This window comes from Triturus cristatus, chromosome 10, assembly GCF_964204655.1.
Source record: "Triturus cristatus chromosome 10, aTriCri1.1, whole genome shotgun sequence".
In the NCBI taxonomy this organism is placed as follows: Eukaryota; Metazoa; Chordata; class Amphibia; order Caudata; family Salamandridae; genus Triturus; species Triturus cristatus.
Window position 1 is genome coordinate 1,059,804,594 of NC_140593.1, and position 22,361 is coordinate 1,059,826,954.

At 43.5% G+C, this 22,361-nt stretch overlaps 1 protein-coding gene across 2 annotated transcripts in view; it reads right to left on the minus strand.

Moving 5' to 3' along the window:
* Positions 1-22,361, minus strand: part of SDK1 (sidekick cell adhesion molecule 1) — a 2,285,003-nt gene that overhangs the window by 852,200 nt on the left and 1,410,442 nt on the right. For both annotated transcript variants that reach the window (XM_085629198.1, XM_085629197.1), the window contains 2 exons: positions 8,324-8,440; positions 1,214-1,381 (listed from right to left, as the gene is read on the minus strand). In XM_085629198.1, coding sequence (XP_085485324.1) covers positions 1,214-1,381; positions 8,324-8,440 — 285 coding nt within the window. The remainder of the gene's footprint in view (positions 1-1,213; positions 1,382-8,323; positions 8,441-22,361) is intronic.

Genomic DNA, 22,361 nt, shown 5'->3' on the forward strand with positions numbered 1-22,361 from the left:
ATTTTTATTATTATTTCCTTCTATTTAAGCCTAGTGTGGCCTTGCAAGGTCTTCATTCCTTAATATATTGCTGCATTGTTTGGTTTGGAAAGCACAGAACATGCAGTTTCTGCACGGGTTTCCTTGTTGGTAAGTAATAATTACCAAAGGTGAGTCTAGGTTGAAATCACTGAAACTGGTTTATCTATAAGGGAAGTCCTATTTAGACTAGGCCTGGGCGAAGCACTACGCTACGCTCGCGTAGTTTGCGAAGTTCGCGCTACTTCGCACTACGCGAACTGCACGTAGCACAGTGCGAACACGCGTAGCGTAGTGTTGCGTAGTGCTGCGGTCATTTTTTGCTTGCTCGCGGTCCTCAACGTCAAGTTGGCGACCGCGAGCAAGCAAAATGACATCCCGGCGAGACTTTTTCCTTGTTCGCGATCGCGAGCATGGAAAATAAACCTCCCGCCGAGATTCCCAACGCGAGGAGGTCAGGTTTCTCATTGCGAGGGGTCGCGTATGCTCGCGACTGCTCGCGATGAGAAACTACCAGTTCGCGTTGAGAAAGCTGCCGCTCGAGTAAAAATCTACTCGAGCAGCAGAAAACTACAGCTCGCACTGTGCAAGATGCCATTTTCAATGATTGCACAGTGCCGGTTGCTTGTCCGCACTGTGCAATCATTGAAAACAACATCTTGCACAGTGCGAACATGTTACTACGCAGTTCGCGAAGTGCTACGCGTAGCTCGCGTAGTGCGAACTTCACTTTGCGTAGCTTCGCGAAGTGCTACTTCGCGAACTACGCCCACCCTTAATTTAGACAGAATGGCAGCTCAGACCATGGCCTCTATTTCGCATAGTCTAGCAGGCTGAGATAGATAATACATTGTTTCATTGATTTCTCAAAGTCATGAGAAAAGGTAATCAAATCACATTGGAACACTTTACAGCAATTAAATCTGTATAATTCGAGTATCCTTAATTCCAGAGCAAAAGCTTGCGGGTGAGAGAGATCAAGAAGCTATTGGTGTGAAATCTGTCCGACCCAAAAACAGTAAGTAAAGTTGTGAGGTAGAGGAACTTGGAAGCAAGCAAAGAATGATTATGGAAGAGTCACTCAATAACAAGAACCTATTTCAAAAAATATTAAAGCAGAAAACAATTGTTTTCTCTGCTTCCTCCCAAGTCTACTACGTTAGGGGACAAGGTTAAAAGGCAACCTTGTACTTACTCCACACAGTCAAAGTAGCAGATCCATTGATGGCACCCTCTGAGTTCACAGCATAGCAGGTGTAGTTGCCAGCATCTTGCAGAAACACAGGCGTAATCTGCAGCCCCCCAGACTCGAGCAGGATAAACCTAGGAATCCGAACAGAGCCGCTGGCTAGGATCCGGTTACCTGCAACACATAAGTACCGAAGTTCCTAGTCAAAAATAGGTGAACAAAACACGAGGCACAATACATTTTAAACGGCATTTTAGACATTTAGAAATACAGCAAAAACACAACATAGCGTTTGAGGACATCTAAAATATTTGAAATAGAATGGATTCCCACCTGTCAGAATAACTCTGGGACAACAGAAACATTTTAGTGCCCTATAAAAAAAGCCACATATTTACATTGTATTTTTATTCTTTTGCATTGAACTTATACACGAAGATAACCCAAAGCACTCTCCGGGTTACACAGTAGGGATTAAACACTAAGGTTGGCATTTTCGAAGAAAGGGTTTTAGGTATCTTTGGAAGGGGTTGACATTGTATTTTACTTTGTTTAAAACGTGAGTGGTCTAGATCTTATGCTTGCAGATCGTTAACCTCCTGTTCACCATTGATTTCCTGGATTGTGGCGGTTCCACCAGTGCCTGGATGGCTGAGCCTGGGATTTGAGGAGGTATCTAATGCTTAACGTGTCTTGTAGATGGCATGGAATTATTCTGTATAGATCTGTATGCATGTGTATCAAGTATTTTGAATTTCAGGCAGTGTTTATTTAGGTAAATGTTTTTATATTGCAGACCTGTCATCAGTGGCCCCTTTAGAGCACGGGGAAAACCGGCCTCACGGGTGGCTCTCAGCTTTAAATTCCGGTTCAGCTACATGGCCAAAGTGTTTGTAGTTTAACAAAGTCATGGTCTAAAAACACCGACCCGTGTGGATGTCACTATGAAGCCGTGATAGTAGTTTGACCATAGCTTGAAAGGTCTCTGTCGCATTTAGGTGGGCTAGCCCCACTGAAGAGTGCTTGTTACGTAGGCTTGTTTTAAGAGTGGTTCTTTCTGTATCTTCGGGATCGTAGTTTGACCGTAGAGTGAAAGGTCTCTGTGCCACTTAGGTGGGGTAGCCCCACTGAAGTGTCTTTGTTCTGAAGGCTTGTTTTAAGAGTGGGTGGAGAAGTGTGGCTCAATGATTAGAGTGGCAGACCCTGATGCAGAGGTCTAGCCCGGGACCAGGGTTCAATTCCCCGCCTCGGCGGGTCTTGGGCTCAAAAAATTCCACGGACCTGATAATTCTCGCCTCGGTGCCATTCCAATCATGGAGTCCCACTCTGCAACTCTGGGCAATAGCTTGCTTAATCTCCACAACGGCCCCCACAACGCTAAGGATGCCTGGCCTCCACCTTGGGGGTGCCCAGGAGTGGACGCCTCACAGGGAAAGCCAGGATGGGTTCCACAGCGGTATTCGTACAAGCGCCTTGAGACCCTTGCGGGTGAGTAGTGCGCTATACAAGTATCAATTTACATTTACATTTACATTCTGTATCTTCGGGATCGTAGTTTGACCGTAGAGTGAAAGGTCTCTGTGCCACTTAGGTTGGGTAGCCCCACTGAAGTGTCTTTGTTCTGAAGGCTTGTTTTAAGAGTGGGGCTTTCTGTATTTTCATGATTGTAGTCTGACCGTAGAGTGAAAGATCTCTGTGCCACTTAGGTGGGGTAGTTCCACTGAAGTGTCTTTGTTCTGACGGCATGTTTTAAGAGTGGGGCTTTCTATATCTTCATTAGGGAAAAGAGGCTTTGTGGAGGGATATCAATGATGGGTCAAAGGAGTTCCAAAGGTGGAAGTCCTTGCCTCGCTAATATGCTAATTTATTCAAACATAGTGTGTTGGTTCCATGACCATGCAACTACTATATATATTTTCCCAGGTAGGATTGTAGAGGTAAGCTAGAACACTGACAAATGCTGAACTTTTTGCTCAATGTCCTCTGTACCTGTTCCACATTAGTTGGAACTTGAGCCTTTACACAAACTGGACTTTTACTGTTTACTTCAGTGCTGCTGACACATGATTCCATAGTCCATGGATTTTAGCACCCACAAAGTCGAATGTTAACAGCTTTATGCAATGGCAACTGAATAGTGCCCCGGAGGTTGCTCTGGTTGAACAGGACAGAATTTTGCTTTGGTCTGCCTAGGATGAACATCACTGTTCTGCTTCGACTGAGGCACATGTAGATGTCTTCCACGCAATTGGAGATCTTATTGAAGCATTCGTTGATGTTGTTATGGCTGTCGGACACTTCTGACTCTTCATCAAGTGAAGGTCAATCAGTATTAAACCAGGACTTTTGCATGGATCACACACAGTCTTGTTTTATCAGCTTAGCCAGCAGGCCTGTGTTGATATTGAAGAGAAATGGACACAGTTCCAAGCAGTGTCGTATCTCAGCGGTCACACCCTCTAATGCTGAGAGGATGTTGTCCATTCCAATTTTCCGATTCTCTTTGGTAAACAATGAAGGGATCCAGTTTAGGGCTTTGCAAGATACACCGTTCAAAATCATAGGCGGGTCAGTATGATGCGGTGGTGCATCATACCATAAACAGCTGAAATACAAAGGAGACAGAGTAGACCTTAGGTTATCATTTGCCTACAAACACAGCAGGTTCTCTTTAACATCTGAGAGTGCATTTTCCACTCTTATGAAAAGTCTGAAGCCCAGTTCCTGGTTCTGATTAAGGTTATCTGTTTGTAAGGACTTCTGGAGTTTCGTTTGATGCCTAGCCTTCCAGCTTAATACTTTTAAGTAGTAATTTAAACATCTAACCAGGTTTGCTTAGCGACATAGACGTGCAGCCTGGTTTTGGGCAGTAAGTTGATAATAGTCTGTTTTACTGACTTGGCAACCACACCCTGAAAGATCGATCAATGCATTCCAGAACTCTGCAGGTCCAGTCGATGCTTCAAATAAAATGTTTTTGAAAGGCAACCAAGAATGATTACACCTGCAGTGTCTGACTGTGGCAATTCACCTTCAGTACTTAACAAAGGGTTTGGTGCCTGAAGTTGAGCTGATGACGGATGTGATGCTTAGGTGGGATTGGGGCGTCAGGAGGTGTCTCCTGTGTATTGATACTTGTGGCTCGGTGTTATCTAACTTTGAGCCTAAGAGGTATTATCAGTTGTTGTAAACATGCCGAAAAGAGTCCAGCATATTTTGAGACCCTCCTGCGAAGAGATCTTACAGTATTTTCTTAAGAGTTTATTGTTTATATATGGCGCTGCGCGACTGCATGTAAAATAACAAGCCATCTCCATCCTTTTAGTCACACTTCTTTATCTTCTACCGTACATTTTGCACAAAAGTTTGTTTTTCCTTGGCTGGGTCTACCACCAACAATGTTCTAACTTTCTGCTCAATCTATTATTTATATTTTTCAACATGTTTATTTTATTTTCCAGCGTAGTAAAAATGAAACAAATAAATGAATAACAACGGGTACCTTCAATCAAGTGACTGAAGTAAAATCCCCACAATTGTATCAGAAATTGTTCAAACAGCAGTTGAAGTAGGAATACTGTCACTGCACAGTGTAGCCGCATGCTCCCCTCGCATATCACAAATGTGCCCTGGTTAAGTATGTCACATCCATCACACCGGGCAAAGTACACAACCTTTTATCACAATCCAAGCACCATAACTCAGACCAACTAAACACCCATGAAGAGAGCAGGCAGGAGAGGGAACCACCCTCACAAATGTCCCCACAGACTTTGCACAGTAAGTCAGCCATCTCCTGGGTTTTTTCACTTTAGTATCTAGCTAACTCAATAAGGATTGTTTCCTATTTTCCTACTGGGCCTGGATCCTCTGAGCGGCTATCAAGCCCAATCGCCTGTGCGCTCTGCCATGGCTCATCGACAGAGGTTTGCACAGTTCATAACTATTGGTGCCTAAGCAGACTTCTAGACTCAAGGGTTCATTCATCCTCCATCTAGCAAGATACTTGAATTGTGAATCCTGGTATTTGATTGAGCACCACTTTCTTATTTCCGTCATTCCCGATCAGACCAAAAATGAGGGAATTCAGTTCCCAAAAGAACAAATAGGTGCTAATTACTGGATATTTGTAATGGAGTATATAAGGCAAAGTACCAGCGCTATCTCAGATAGGGCATCCGATTTCATAAGAGACACTGGAAGTTCTGCCTATCTTTTGATATTTGCCAGAGTATCATTCAAACATTCATTCAGAGCTTTACATTTTTCAGGTCTGCGATCAGCAATTTCAATGTGAAAGGTCTCACAAATTTGGTCTTGCGAAGTGATCTACCGAGCCAAATAGCTTTCAAAGTTGACCTGCAAAACTTTCTGCAGAGGACTATGTCGGGCTCATCCTTCTAGCATCATGTTTCAGGGGTGAGAATTGTAATTTGTCCTAGTGACATCAAGGAGTGGTTGGCCGGGTGGTGGTGGGCATACCTGCTATTTGTGTGAGCGTGTCTTATGTAAAGGAACTAATGTAAATTTAGCAAACAAATGTTTCACATTAAACTTCAGTTATTGATGACTTGGGGCCTAATTTAGATCTTGGTGGACTGGTTACTCCGACACAATGGTACTTTTATCCTGTCCGCCGATATATAAATCCCTTTATATCCAATGGGATTGATATTTCGGCAGACGGAATATCCGTCACTATTGTGATGGAGTAACCCGTCACCTCAGATCTAAATCAGGCCCTGAGACACCAGAAGAGGATAGCGATTCAGTTACCCAAAAGCAAGCAGGTTCAATAAATCCAGCATCTGCCAAAAACTGCTGTACCCCAAACCCTTGCCTAGTTGTGAGCTAAGAGAGTCTGAAATAAGCTATACGTATGGTAAATAACACCACAGAGTCTAGTGAAGCTCCTAGATGTAGCACTCTTGTAGTAAACATCTTTCCTCAGTGTCAATGCATCTGTTTATGGCATCAACCACTTATTCTATAACAGTAAAACTTACAGACCTCGATGGCTTTATCTGCATTTCTTCTTACCAGTACCAGCTGAACAGACCTGTTCTTTATTCTGGTGCTGGCCATAGGCTAATAGAGGTGTGCTAATGTGTACATGATTACAATTAGGACATTCCGCCGTGGAACAGACATAATTGGACCTTGCTCTGGCAGCATTTGATGTTTAAGTGAGCTGCTTAGATTAGAAAGTACACATTTTTAACCTCTGGGACTGGCAAAGTCAGGCTTTGGACCTCAAGTTCAATCCATTTCATTTCAGATTAAGTCTGCATCGCTGAATTTGCATAGACAAAATCAAATCAAATCCTGTAAGTACTTTCATTATCATACAACATGTTGGCCAAAGGTGCAGTCTTCGGTAAGGCAATGGCTTGGAGCTTATAGATACAAAATATGTAAAAGTGAAGCAGAAAACTAGGGATACGCTTTAGAGGGTGATCCAGAGAAAAGTCATCTTACCCAGTCCTACCTCATCACAAATTACCACCAATATAGCTTTACAGCCTGCTTTAGCAGGCTATACAGGCCATTATAGGTCCGCTCCAGCGTTAAAGGCCCGAGTCGAGAGCAAGGGCCTTTAACAAGGGAGTGAGCCTTTAATGCCCGGTATAGCCCAATTATGGCAGGCTATAAAGCAATTAGAGTATGGGGAGAGGATGTGACTTATCAGCTTGGGCGGGCGACCTCGAAACTGGGGAACTGGATTCAAGTCTCGACAAGGACGCTCAACATCCTGTGTTTCAGGGAAAATCACTTAATCTTCTCGTACCTAACAACCACAAAAAATGAATGTGTCCATCTGTAATGCAACTAGCGCTCTAGTACTTTCAGGTTTTGTTCGCACTATATAAAAAACCTCCCCCCCCCCAAAAAAAAACATTCTGCCCCATGAGGGCAGAATGTTCTAATTAGCAAAACAAAGGCCTCACAGAACCCGAGGGGCGTGAAATCCCCTCGGGCTCTCTGAAGCCTTTGCTCACAGCTGTTGCTGTGAATGTTCTAAAGCTGACAGCTACAGGCAGGGCCACGGCTGTTAGCTTTTGAACATTCACAGCAAGAGCTGTGATAAGAGGCTGAAGGGAGGTTCTCCTCGGCTTGGCTGACCTGCTTTTTGTAGTTCAGCCAAGCCAGGAAGACCCAGTAGCTGAGCAGCATTCCCCGTCCCTCCTTCCAGTGCTAAAGTGACTCTGAGCTATGAAGCAGGAAGGCTCTGGTGTGCCCTGCAGCACAGCCTCTGCCTTTCGCTTTTGCCTACCCACTCTATGTATTTTGGAGAGGCGGTGAAAGAGACAGACAGAGGTTGTTTATTAGAACTTTGAAATGTTGACTGCAGCGGGCCTATATCAGTTCATTTGGCTGCTGCTGCTCCATTTTCTTTATTGAAGCTCTCAACCTTCCAACGGTGGGCTCTAAGGCTACATTGAAACATTGGAATGTTGAGAGCTCCACTGAAAACAAACGAGTTCTCCGGGTAGAAGCCCGGATCGCCAACATTCCACAGTTGTCGTTCGCAGCTGTTGCTGTGAACAAACGCCTTAGGAGCCGAAGGGGATTTCAAATCCCCTGGGGCTATGTTATAACATTCTGCCCTCTAGTGGCGTAATGTTCTAATAGCCTTATAGCCCTCCGTAGTTGTGCTACACCTGTATTAAAGTCCTGCCACCTCGTTAAAGGCCCTCGCCTTCAGCTCAGGCCTTTAATGGCCGGTAGAGCCCACTATTAGAACATTCTACCCCTAAACCGCAGAATGTTCTAATTTGTAAAACAAAGGTCTCATGGAGATAACTTTTTTCACAGCAACAACTGTGAACGACCAACATTGGAAAATTAGAGCTCAGGACTTTACTGGCCATTAGAAGCCTGGAGCACTCTATTATTTTCAAGGCAGCTCCCAACCTTCCAATGTTCTAATAAGGGTTCCCCAATCTCCTTTTGTTTGTTGATGTCTAGTTGGGTTGTAAAACACATCACAAATATATTTATTGACAACAAATTAAAATAAATCAGTAAGGAAAAATAATAAGAGAAGGTAAATGTGTTAAATATCCCCCGCCCACTCTCCACCCAATAGGAACATAAGGTAAAACTCATAGTTACTTTTTTTCCAGGTGATAGCTGGCTTGGGCGCCCCGGAAACCTCGCAGGTTAACGCTGCCGTCATCCCGTCAGTGACTGTAGCATCCAGGGGAGGCCGGGTGAACGTGGGCGGGAGATCTAAAGAGGATACAATAAAGTCAATAAACATGCTCATTGAATTAGTTTATCAGGCAGATCTCTTGACGAGCTTCTGTGTAAGTGCTTCCCATCTACCCTATCAGGGCTCATCAGGGGGAACTGCGCTGTATGGCAACACAAAATGAAAACCTTTCAGCGAGCCATGAACCCATTACTGCTCACTTCCCTTGAATCATCCTACATGCAAAGTCCGCGGCAGACAGCTCACTCCAGCAGGAGGAGGCGGCGGAGGAGCGGGGCAGCAAGGCTGCAAACTGAAATAATGAGGCCATTTTTCATCCTTCACCAGGGAAGGCCACATCTATTAAATGTTCGTTTTTAGAATTTGCACTCATTTACTTAAAGCATTGAAGTCAAGAATAAAAATGCATACAAACTTCTGAATGGCTTTTATTTTAAGATTTCCTCAGTGGGAGAGACTGCCTTTTAGTCAAGGCGTCTTGAAGAATACAAGTAAATTACAACATAAAAGGAGATAATTAGAAGCATGCTAACACATCACACAAGACAACAAAGATGCTGTTGATTGCGCCAGAGGAGGACAGATGAAATGAACTATGAGGAAGCCAGGTCTGGAAACAGAAGTAGCAGCAGTCACCTTGCCAATGGCTTCCTCCCACAATGAGGAAGCAGAGGGGCGGGTACAGCACTCACAAGAGTGTGAGAAAAGTGCTGAAGGTGGATAAATGCTTGCCCGAAACACAGTAGTATCAACAGAACAAGGGGAGCCTGAGCATCACTGGGACCGGAGGTGTAACTATAGCAGAAACAAAGCGGTACAAAAGGGGGTGGTGATGGACGGAGCATCAGAACCAATCAAACACTCACACCCAGTCAACAGATCTGGGTTTGATCCATCACCGTTCTTTAGCAGAAACAAGCAGTGGTCCCTAACCTTCATTAGAACAATGATTGAACCGAATGTTTTATTTACATTTAGTCCCAGAAACAAGAAGAGGGACACAGAAGCAAAAGCAAGCATTGCCAATCCAGTAGGTCTCTGCAATTCCCGAGCTGTTGCTTTTGTCAATGTGGATGTATTTTAGCCATGTGGTTTAGCAGCACATCTGCTATTCAACATGGCTGAAAGTCACTGAAAGCCCAGAATCACAGGATGTTGAGCCAACTCAGAGTCTCTTCAGCCCCCAAGTTGAGTTTATTGTCCTGCACCTCCTAACACTAAAAAGCGCTATGATGTGGCCTGCGATGGCCACAACATAGCACCTATTTCAGTGACTTTTAGCCATGCTAAACAGCAGATGTGCTGCTAGACAACATGGCTACAAGACCTTCACATTAACAAGGCCAATAGCTTGGGCATGGTCAAGATCTATTGACTTTGCCAATGCTTTTTCAGTGTTGACAGGGTCTTGCTGAACAAATGTGGAAGTGATAGTGACAAACAGTTGAGGAGCTTTAAAGTGAAGCAAGGATGTGGCTTAACGGCCAAAGTGGCCGGCAGGAGAACTGGGAAACCAGATTCGAATCTCAGGGTTGGCTGAACAGTTTGTGATTCTGAGCAAATCACTTACGCTTCTCCGTGCGTACGACAATTAATGTGTCATTGTGTAATGTAACTGGTGAGCACTTAAAGCGCTCTAATACCATCGGCTGGTGTTAGCACAATGGCAAGATGGAGACAGAACAAGCGCTCCAATACCATCCATTCGTGCAAAAAAATAAATGAAAGCAGCAGCGATGTGGGAGCTAGTGGGGGGACAGGTCAAGAAGGGAAGCAGGAGGGTAAGGTAGATGGGCAAGTAGCAATGGGAGAGGGTAGGAGGAAGCAACAATGACAGGGTTAAAAAAATACCTCAATTGAAGCAGGATCAGCAACAAAAATTAATGTTGTTGTGGAATGTTAATGGTGAGCCTTTAAAACCCTTCAATACCATCAGCTCATGTTTGCGCTATGGTAAGACGGAGGACGGAGCGAGCACTCCAATACCATCGGATTGTACAAAAAACAAGTGCTGTTTGTTTTTTAACAACTTTTTAAGAAACGCATTTGTTTCTTTACACATGCATGCATTTTATGTGTGTATGTGTACAAGTGAGACGGTCTGAAAACACATGTACTCCTTTGAATTGCTTGAAAAGAAGAAAAAAATTGCTCTGCAATGCAGGAGCAGTATAAGGAGACATGTACTTGTTCCATGGGCTATGGGAGGGCCAAACACAAGAAGAGGGCATGACGACTGTATGCCATGATGAATGGCATCAAAGAAAATGAGAGCAACATTGAAGTTTACCAATGGTAGGAGATGGGTTACCAGTAAGCCCTCAGATAGAACACAACACATCTCTTCAGGAAGGCGCATGTGCTATCTAGCTGAGCAGTTAACAGCAGGAAGCTGGTGCTAATGTAATGCGCTTCAATACAGTGGCATAGCTAGGGGAAGGGCTGTTTTTGTGGGCGGCGAGAGTCTTGTCTGTCGACTACCACGTCCCCTAGAACAAGTCGTCCATCGGGCACTACCCCCGTACAAAGTCGGTCCAAATTCCCCCCGACCAAGTCGGTCACCCTGCCCCCCCCACTCTTACCTGCACACGGGCAGCAAACTTAGGGGCTGCCGCAGATGGCAGTACAGCTAGCTACCCCTCTGATCCAAAACTATCAGTTGATGCTGGCGCTGTATAAAACTGCACAAAAAAATTAACTGGAGCTAATGTAAAGCACTCCTATACATTTGGGTCGTGTTGGTGCTATAAACAACTGCCTAAAAGGAATGTTAAAAACAGCAGGTAAAGGATGGGACCTGTGCATCTGAGTTAAGCAGTGGCAAGAGGCGACGGGTAGGAGGTGGTCGGGCAACCAACAGCAAATGCGGGCAGTCATGGGGAGATTAAGTGATTTGCCTATAATCACAAAATGTGGAACTGAGGCCAATGCTAGGGAGACGATGTGGCGTCCTCTTGGGAGAGCATGTGTTTTAAGGTCCAAAGCTGTTGATAATGCAGCTGCAAAACCGGGTTTGTGTTTCAGCGTCAGCTTAACATCCTTGATTCTGGGCAAATCACTTAATTTCCTGTGCCTACAAAAATGAATGTGTGCTTGTGTAAAGTAACTGGTGCTAATGTGAAGTGCTCCAATACCTTCGGGTGGTGGTTGGTGCTATATAAAACTTTGGGTGTTAAAACTGCACAAAAAAAACAAATGAGAAAAGCAGAGTTGGAGGAGGAGGGGATCTGGGGGAAGAGGGCATCTGTGCAAAGGGAGCTCAGCGTGGGCAAGCAGTGACAGGTGGACGGGAAATTAACAGCAAATGTGGGCTGCCGCCATGGGGAGATTAAGTGATTTGCCTAAATTGACAGTGTCCTCTTGAACAGTAGCTGGTGTTAATTTAAAGCGCTCCAATACCTTTAGGTGGTGTTGGCGGTATATAACACTGCACACAAAAAAAATGTGAAAAGCAGAGTCCGGGGATTAGGGAACCTGTGCAATGGAGTTCAGTGGGGCAAGCTGCGATGGGCGGGAGATGGAAAGGCAACCAACAGCAAATGCGGGCTGCCACGGGGATATTAAGGGATTTGCCCGTAATCATAAAATGTGGAACTGAGGCCGAGGCTAGAGAGACAATATAGTGTCCTTTTGGGAGAGGATCTGGCATAGGGCCAGAGCTACTGACTATGAAGCTGGAAACCGGGTTCAAGTTTTGGAGTCGGCTTACATGCTTAACATCCTTGATTTTGGTCAAATCCCTTAATCTCGCCGTGCCTACAGAAATAAATGTGTCCTTGGGTAAAGTAACTGGTGCTAATGTAAAGCACTCCAATACCTTCGGGTGGTGTTCGCATTCTGTAAAACTGCACACAAAAAAGTAACTGGTGCTAATGTAAGGTGATCCACTAGCTTAGGGTGGTAGTGGTGCCATATAAACCTGCACAAATAACCCACATAGAATTACAGTGTTAGGCTTGTTTACAGTAGTGAAGATGGTACATCGCATCGGCAACCACATTAAAATGACTACTTTTGCCATTGACACTGAGAGGCAGGCAGACCTTGAGACATCAAGACTCAGCCTGACTCCTTTGAAGAGAATTCAAGTTAAGCACAATGGCGCATGGAAACAATCACCTGTAAAAGTGGAAAAAGTAAGAAAGTGTCCTGACGGGAGAAATTTGAAGAATTAGAGTCTCACCCTATGAAATGAGAAGCAACTAGGTGAAAAAAGAACAGTTCAATCATTTCGCACAGGAGAAACATGGCTATGCAATTACAGCAGAAGACACAGGTACTTTAGAAGCTCTGAGATGCCCTGTGATAGCGCATACCTGATTCACTTGAGGTCAGATTTCCTACCTATAAACACTATTGCTGAACGACCACATATGGTGTAAACATTATTAACATTAATTATTTATTTAAATTTCCCCTCGTGGTCATCTGTTACATCCCCCCAACCCAGCCCCACCGCTCTTACCTGCATGGGCCGCTCCTGTTTGGGAGATTGTAGAAATAGGGGGTAACTGGATCTGTGTAGCGTAAAAAGTTACCTTCTTGTATTGTTATCCACCCTTAACACTCTGCTTCTTCTACTAATGTGTGAATTTCCCTTAACAGGAACAGCGTAGGGTCTGATTCTAAAATCTTGCAATTCTGTCTATCGTCAAGGAGACATTTGCATTCTTTCTTGTAATCCATTACTGATTGGATTACAATTTCTTCCCCATATTTGGTGGTTTTATGATGATATCCACATATGATTTGAGCTCAGCCAGAGTTGTTTCTCTTTTTTTGACATATATCGAAATGTTTTTGTTAGTTTTATCTATAGTTTCTACTTCTATGAATACCGCTTGTTCAAAGGTAAGTATTTCCGCCGGAATGGTCTGAGTTGGTGGACAGAAGTTAGATTGTGTCTGCTTGATCCCCTCTAATTTCGGTTACTAAAGAAACTTTTTTGTCCGAGCTTCCTAAAGAACTTAGAAAGTTCGCACTGGAGGTGAAACTTATGAAAAACGGGAGTTGGGATAAAACTAAGGGGCATATCAGCAACAACCGGCGATAATTATCGCGAAGCGCACTTAGCGCTAGGATAATTATCGCCGGCTAGCGTGGATTTTTATCGCTGAGATAGCGTGCTATTAGCAACGCTTATCTCACAAGCGATAAAAATTCTAGCGCTAACTGCCTAACGTGAGATTATCGCTGGAAACCCAGCGATAATCTCACGAAATGTGGCGTTAGCTTGTTGATAGGGACTCACAACCTTAGCCATAATATCCACCTTCCATAGGATATCATGGCTAAGTCAGTCCTGAAGCAGGCGTAAGGAAAGTAGCGATAACAGGGGTTATCGCTACTTTTCCTGCCGCTATGCTTCATAGCGTGGGACTTGATGATAGGAGAATCGTCGCTTAGCGACATTTCTCCTGTCATGTCACTTTGCATCTCATTAGAGATGCAAAGCTGGGCGTTTAGAATAGGTGCGCTAATGCAAGGCTTCACGCGTTAGCGTGACCTTGCTAATTAGGCGATAATTTTTTATCGCCGCCTTGTAAATATGCCTCATAGTCCTTTGTTAAAAAAAAAAAGTAGTTCATAGCGCAAAATATGCCTGTTACTCTCTTATAAGTGATACACAAAAGTGATAAAAACGTGATTAACACGTGTATCAAAAAAACAAGAATAACACAGCCAGCCAATGCAGTGAACAAAATAAATAGTGGGTTTGTGTTTAAAGTCAACAACGTTTCAATCCCTGCAGGAATATTGGAAACATCATCAGAACTCAATGAGTATGGGAAGCCCGACAGAAAGCGATGAAGGGATGAAAATTAGCTCTGCTATAAAAACGAAGTCAATGAATTTTAGGGTCCCGAAGAAGCCCAATGCTTGGAATTAATGCAGGAGGAATAAACAAGAACCAGCTAATACCTCAATCTCTGATAGCTTATGACAGGCTCTGCCACCCCGACATCTGATTCCTGACTCACACGCCGGACTGGTTATTGTCACTCTGGCCTCCTGTTTCTTCACAGTAACAGCAATCCTTATTCCAGTGAGGTCCTGTCACAAGCTACCAGGTTGCATGGCTTGAATAGGCAATCAGCACAAGCAGTCCTTAATTTTCAATAATTTTTGATCTAAACCAACTCTGCTGTCACAACAAGCAGCCCTTACATTGGTTTAGATTTTAGGACTTGACTCAAATCTGACATCATCACAAACAGTTCTTACTTTTTAGTATTTTTGGGTTTGTATTAACTCCTACTTTGCCACAAGAACGCATCTTTTGTGATTCTTTTGGAAATTAAAGACTTGAGGCACTACCACAAATGGTCCCCTTTTCAGGCATAGATAGATCTAAACACCAATAACTTTTCTGGAACTTTTACATTTATCAGCTCTAAATTAGCCGATAAATCTAAGTTCCATCACTAGACCACTTTGTCTTGCTTCAATCTCTTCTCCTGGACTTCAAGGCCCAGTGATTGTCTTTGACTTGATTTTCTGAAACTCTAGGGCCTTATTTAGAGTTTAGCAAACACAATATTCTGTCACAAACATGGTGGATGTCCTATGTACCATATTTGTTTTCTGAGTTTTATATAGTGCAAACTTGACCTGAAGGTATAAGTATCAGAGTGCTTTTACACAAGCACCAGTTGTGTTACATGAGTACGCATTCATTTTTGTTAGGCACGGGGGGGATTGAGGGGCAGCTGTATCATCATTTTATTTTGCGAGTCCTTAATAGCGAATTTTACCGATTCGCTATTAAGGACTTGCAAAATGCAATGTATGTAGGTTTCGCAATAATAATTGCGATTCCTACATATTACGTAATTGCAAATTGCAAATTGCGATTCACAATTAAGGAATGACATTCGCACTTTGCGAGTAGCCAATAGGTACTCGCAAATTGCGAATGCAATTTCAAGAGTGCAAGGGTGCCAAAAGGACACCAGGTTGCAACCCTGAAATATGCATGTGTGCACATGTGGCACACATACATGCCCTAAGGGCATGTATGTGCACCACATGGCACAGAAAAATGAAAAAAGTGCATTTTTCTAGGTAATCGCAAGTTACCACCAACTTCAAGTTGGTGGTAATTTGCGATTCCTCAAGGCCAGATCGAAAATTTTGGGTGCTTGCAAAATTGCATTTAAGGAACCGCAATTTGCGATTCCTTAAATGCATTTGCAAAATAGGGAATAGCAAATTGTGCAATTCCTTAGTTTGCGATGGCCTTTTGAAATGATACTTCCCAAAAGGCATTTTCCCATTCGCAAACGGGCCGATTCTGCGAATTCGGCCGTTTGCAAATGGGAAAAATGCTTCATACAACTGGCCATAAGTGATTTGCCCAGAATCACAGGATGTTGCGCGTCCACGCCGAGACTCGACCCCGCTTCCCCAGATTTCAGGTCGACCACCCTAGCCGTTAGGCCACATCCTCTACACATTACAACAGAAGTATAGCCTATGCACTTGTAATAAGACGGACAGGATATCAGTCATGTTTTGAAGAAGTAACCCATCGGCCAAGCTCCAAATAGGGCCCTTGGTCTATTTTCAGTCTATTAATATGAAGCATTTGAAACAAATGTGTTTTTACGTTCATGCATTTTTAAAAAGAGAAAAGCGAGACTGTGGCATTATCAGCCAGGACACAGAACAACAGCGGTGTCACAAGATGTACACAACATTCGCTGTTTGGTAATGAACGTCTTGACATACACAGTATAGCTATGCCTGCAGCGTTCATCTGGACCAGAACTCCGCTGAGGCTTTCACTGTGTTGCATGAAACAATTCACGCTGTGCATGGTGTCATGATGAGGATTTTTCAAAAAGCGACTGTGCATAGTCACGGATGTAAAAAAAAAAAGTAGGTTAGGGCCTGGAGCTTACAAGATATAAAGTGTCAAGCATGAGGTGATGATTATTTCAGATTCACCGTATATCTGGATTAAATAAAACGACAATGAGTCTGACAAGAAGTACCAACGTTCATATAGACAATGTGCATTACCCTGAGGGAAATGCGCAGTAACATTTGATGAAGATGTTTCTCAGCCCAGACATTTAACATATCGGTCTATGGATTAGATGAATCATTTGTGTAGATTTACGTACCCCGCAGTGACATGTTCTGGCTCACTACTGATGTTTTAAATGCTGGGTAGGGAGATAAAGCGACTTTTATTATTTTTATTTAGGGTTTTTAGAAGAGAAGTACAGCATTACAGCTGTCTCACAGTGCTGTGGGGAGTTAATGGAAAGATAAAGGCATAAGGCTGAGACAAGGGTAATAAGCTGATCCAATTTAGGGCAGCCATTGCAAAGTAGAGCAAGAAGGCATAAGGATCAACGCATTGTAAACTCCAACTCACAGAACGCGGCACAACAGTTTCTGGAATGATGGGTAAGTATTAGAATGGAGGCCCAAATGAACATAACTAACTTTTGGCACGTGGCCAGCTAATAGGGACACACTGGTTGTGTGTAGCCAGCTATACTCGAGTTGTTTTTGCAACCAGGCAGTAGGCTGAGCAGAATAGGCAGTTTTCAAGTATTCTTCAGAAGGGTTGGACAGAATTTATTGAGTTGTGCTGGATGAACAGACCACAGTTTCAGGAAGAAAGATTTAAAGGTCTGGGTAGAGGCAGAAGACCTTGGCCAGGAAGCATGCAGCTTGGCCATGGAGTGGCTTATGGACTGTACAAACGGTCTTGAATTGTTACCGCTGTTGTAATAGCATCCAAAGAAAAGACTGGAAGGTAGCTGGTCATGCTGGCTTGACTCAAATAGTTGTTCCGCTGCATGATTTTGACCCCACTGCAGTTTGTCTGATGTGTTCATAGTGAGGCCTGTGTACAGAGCATATGGTGGGATTGTTGGAAATTGCCCTCTCTGCACAGTCATTGCCAAACTTTTTGCCTTCCTCCTCCCACTTTTGCTGAGCTCGTTTTTGTTGGCTTTAGGACTCTATGCACTTTACCATGGCTAACCAGTGCTAAAATGCTTGTGCTCTCTCCTTAAAACATGGTAGAATTGACTTATACCCAATTGGCATATTTAATTTGCTTATAAGTCCATAGTAAAGTGCACTGCATGTGCCCAAAGCATGTAAATTAAATGCTACTAGTGGCCCTGCAGCACTGATTGTGCCACCCACCGAAGTAGCCCTTTTAACATGTCTCAGGCCTGCCACTGCAGAGCCTATTTGGGCACTTTACCCTGCCATACTGAGCTGGCAAAATAAACCTTTTGCCAGGCCCAAACCTCAATTTTTAATATGTCACCCCTAAAGTAGGCCCTAGACAGCCCCAAGGGCACGATGCAGTGTACATGTACTTTTAAGTTTTACATGTCGTAGTATGCAAAAACGTTCAAATTCGTTTTTCACTACTGGAAAGCCCATCTCTCCCATAGGATAACACTGGGGTTACCTTATGACATTTTATAAGTGTAACTTCCAAATGAGAAGAGATAAGCTCTTCAAGTTTGGTGTCTCTGGAATCACAACTTACAATACTAACTTATGGTGAAGTAAGATTTTAAATTGCAATTCTGAAAAAAGACACTTTTAGAAAGTTGCCATTTTCTTGTCTTAGCCATTTGGTGCCTGCAGCCTGTCTGGGTAACCTGACTGGGTGTATTTGACAGCAGGGCTTTGTGTATTCTTCCTAGACAGCCACACACAATGGGAGCTCAGGAGTGACTGGTAGGGCCATCACTGGTAGGATGGGAGGAAGGAGCCTCACTTACACTTGAATGGGCTGTGTCCTGTGTTCACACAAAGGGCCTAACGACTCAGCATTGTCACTTCAGCCAGCTTGGAGCCTGGGCAGGGGAGGTAGGGAATTCCCAGCCCTTCAAAGCCACTGTCTAAAAGCGTTTCCCACCTCCCAGAACCAGGGCACCACTGTATAAAAGAAGTACCTCAGACACCAACTCTTCAGTACACTTCTGGACCTGTGGATACTCTGCCAAGAAGAAGGACTGCTGTACTGCTGAAAGTACTATTACTCTATGGACTGCCACTCTGATGGACATGCTGACCGGTTGTGCTGACCTGCTGTCCTCTTTAATGGGAGGAATAACTGGACCTGCAACCAATCTTGAACCCAGGACCCCAGAGTGACTTAAAGGGCTAGTCCGCTGGCTTCCTGATCTGAGCCTCAGGGACATAAAAGGCTCTCTAACAGCTCCTGGACCCATCTTAAGGGAGTTCCTGACCCCCAAGTGGTGACTCTCAGGTCCTGGATCCTTGGTGCTTTTGGGCTCTTTGGACCTGCGAATGGCCCTGTTACACCAGAACTGTGCAACTCGCACTGAAACTCAGCTTGAGCCTCCACCAGTCAGTCTATTTCCACAACAAGCATCGATCGCTGCAGAGGACCGCCAACGAGAGGCTCCAGTCCGCCCATCCTCGACACACAGCCTGCTCCTTGCGCCACGCCGACTACAGCCAGCAAAGCTCACATTGCTCAACTGCGGCCCTCTCCAACATGAACGGGACTCTTGGCACAAAATCTGAGAACGTAAACCTTCAGCGGGATTAACCCCCGTCTGTGGCCGACCCGCGCCTGAACTTTTTAATTTGACCCAGTTCAGTCAATGAAATTCTTCCTACAGTGGATGCCCCCATTTTTTTTTTTTTGATTAAGCAACATGGGCTAGGGCCAGTAGAGCTGGAGGGGAGAGCAGGGATGCGAGGGAGAATATGTGGATAGGTAGGAAGGAAAGATATTCAAAACTTGTTCTCCTGTAGAGCAATAAAATGATAGAAATAAGTAGGTTCCTGAGGTCAGCTGTGAAGGATACATTTCATCGAGTCAAAAGGATGGTAAAGAGAAAATGCACTAGCAGCAGCAGAAAATAAAAAAATGTAGAGGAAAGTCGCTGAATCAAAAGCATGGTCCTGAGGTAGACAATGAAGCCATTCAATCATAATAATGGGGCTGACCCAAAGCTCATTTTATGTATTTTATTGTTGACAAAAGGTCAATGATATCATGTAGAAAAGCGGTCTATAGGCCAGACCATTAACTACTTTCCTTTAAATCATAAACAGATGTGGCATTGATATTCTCACATTCTATTCTTTCATTTATATTATGACATCCTTCCGAACCCACTTCATTCCATGCATTCTCTGTTCCTACCTCAACAGATAAATATAACGTCTATCTGTTATCTCCACTGTTAGACAAACTCTATATAATGAAAATGGGTTAACGCTGATGATTGACAAGAAGTATCAGAATCAGATTTAAAAGTACTTTTCCTTAATAATGTATCTTGCTCTCTCACATGCCTTATTCATGGGAACAATCTATCAAGAGGTGAAATATGGAACCAGCTGAAGACCAAGAAGTATTCGAACATATTTCAAAGGAAACCTGACCTGCAAAGCTTAAGGCAAGTGAAGTCAACCATAAGACCACTCTATACATCTGTACCCGGAATACATGGTTCACAATAGCTGTGCCCCCTGTGAAACATGCATGAATGCCATCTCTGTCAGAGGCCTCGTGGAATGGAAAACAAGCAGTGATGCAAGATAATATGAATTTGGCATACCAAGGCTTAGAAGCCTGTCTGGCTTTGACACACTTTCAACAATAAACCACACAGAAATTTCTAACATCCCAGATCTCTAGAAAGAAGGAAAGAGTGCATCGTCCATCAAGGTTGTGGGGTGCTATTTAGTTCTAAAGAAGAGAAGTATTAGACAGAAGGTCAACAGATAAAAATAAGATAGAAACTTTGGTATGAACGTGGAAAGCACCTCACTCTAAGTGCGTGTGGAAACGATGACTGATTTTCTTGGTTTCTCACAATTTCATTGCACGTATCTGAGCTTGATGTCACATCAGCATGGGAATGAGAGTGCTTGAAAGGTAACTGTAATGTGTCATAGTTGTACAGTGTATAAGGTACACCTTTTCACCTTCCCAAAATAACTCAACACCATCCTCTTTGTGCTTCCCTTCCCACTGTCCCAATCTCCTGCCCTCCCCATCTAGCGTCCGTAATGTCCTTCTTTCCTTTCCTTCATCATGTGTTTTGTGGTCTCAGTCTCCCATGCTTCTGACCAATGGGAGAAGGTGGACGTGGGAAGTATGACGTCAACACACCGGTAAAAAATGTGCCACAGTTCAATTCCACACTCATACCTCACAAAAGAAAAAACAAGCAAAAAATGCACATTTAAAAAGGGGGAAGAGGCGGGGCACAGGGAAGTGATATACATATCCACCACTCAAATTACTTTCATATTTCACTATACTAATTTACTAATAATCCTTTATGGGATCCGGAGTAGCGTGCTACTCGCCGAAAAAGCGCTTTAACACCCCATCAGGGGTAGCAAATGCTATATAAAAGCAAACCTCTTTCCCTCTTCTATCCCTCCACTATCCTTCTCAATCCAAATAAATGACTAACATATCCACCACTCAAATTACTTTCTTATTTCACTATACTAATTCGCCACTAATCCTTTATGGAATCCGGAGTAGCGTGCTACTCGACGAAAAAGCGCTTCAACGCCTCATCAGGGGTAGTATGCGCCATATGAATGCAATTACAACACAATACAATACAAACTTTGGGCAGGGGGTAATCAGGCTGCCAGCACAATGAGGTGGGCTGCAAAGCCTTCCCAGTCGTTTGTCCAGGGTTGTAGCCTGCTGCAGGGCTGCACAGCCTAGGGCCAATGTAGGGCAGGAGATAACAACAAGGCAAACCAAGAGGTCTTACCCTTTGGCTGCCAATACAAGCATAATGATTTTGCCAATGATTTTGGCTGATGCTGTTAAGCTTGCGTCATCCAGTATCAGTTGCCACACTACAGCACTCAGCACAATGACATACATATGTGGACGAGTCACAACACATGTGTGCCATACATCATGATATGGCACAATTTTTTTTATATATACTTTTTTTTCAAATAACATTTTTATTTTTTATTTTGGGATTGGTATATGGAAAAAATAACTAAAGCATATTTCCCCAAAAAAGCAGTCTGGCACCAAATAGCAGCTGCCTGGTCATTCCAAAATAGGAAAATAATAATAACAATAAAAGATAGGGGTGTGGAATAATGGTGGAGTAGGTGAGAAGAAGCAGTGAGTGGTCGGAATAGTGTGTAAGAGGGTGAGCGGGCAACGGAGGAGTTACAGGACTTAGTTTAAATAGCAGAAGAAAACAAGTTACTTACCTGTAACTACAGTTATCCAGTATTGGTATCTTTCATAGATTCACATCCCTGAATCATTCCCCGTCGCCGAGGCGGGAGCCCCACGGTAAATTACAAAAGTAGTGCCATAAGTAAATAACAGTAGTAGGCTAAAAGAAAAAAGCAACCAATCAGCTACCAGCACCCTCTAAAACAATCTCAGCAGAGGCAGTTCTCCTCAGATTTTCTTAGCACAAGTGGGAAGTAAGTATCCCAAATCATTGAGAACTGACTCGCCGGGGAGGATGGTGGGTGCGTGTGAATCTATGAAAGATACCAATACTGGATAACTGTAGTTACAGGTAAGTAACTTGTTTTCTTATCCAGTATTGGGGTATCTTTCATAGATTCACATGCCTGAATCAGAGTAGCAAGCAGTATACCAAATGTACTGTCATTTGCGGATGGTGGGAGACAAGTGTTTATAAACTCCCAAACTGCATCCACAATGGTTGAGAAATTTTAAAATAACCAAGCCTTTAAGAAATCAAAAGGTATGTTAAAAGACATTACCGAAATAAAACATGAATACATAAATATTAATATACGGATATATATATATATATATAGATATACAGCCCTTTAGACATATAAATATGTATGTTGCATAAAACATGGTAGCATATAAAAGAGAAAAAATACCTGAATCTGACCTTAATGAAAGAGATGGCGTAGGACAGCCTGTCCAATCGC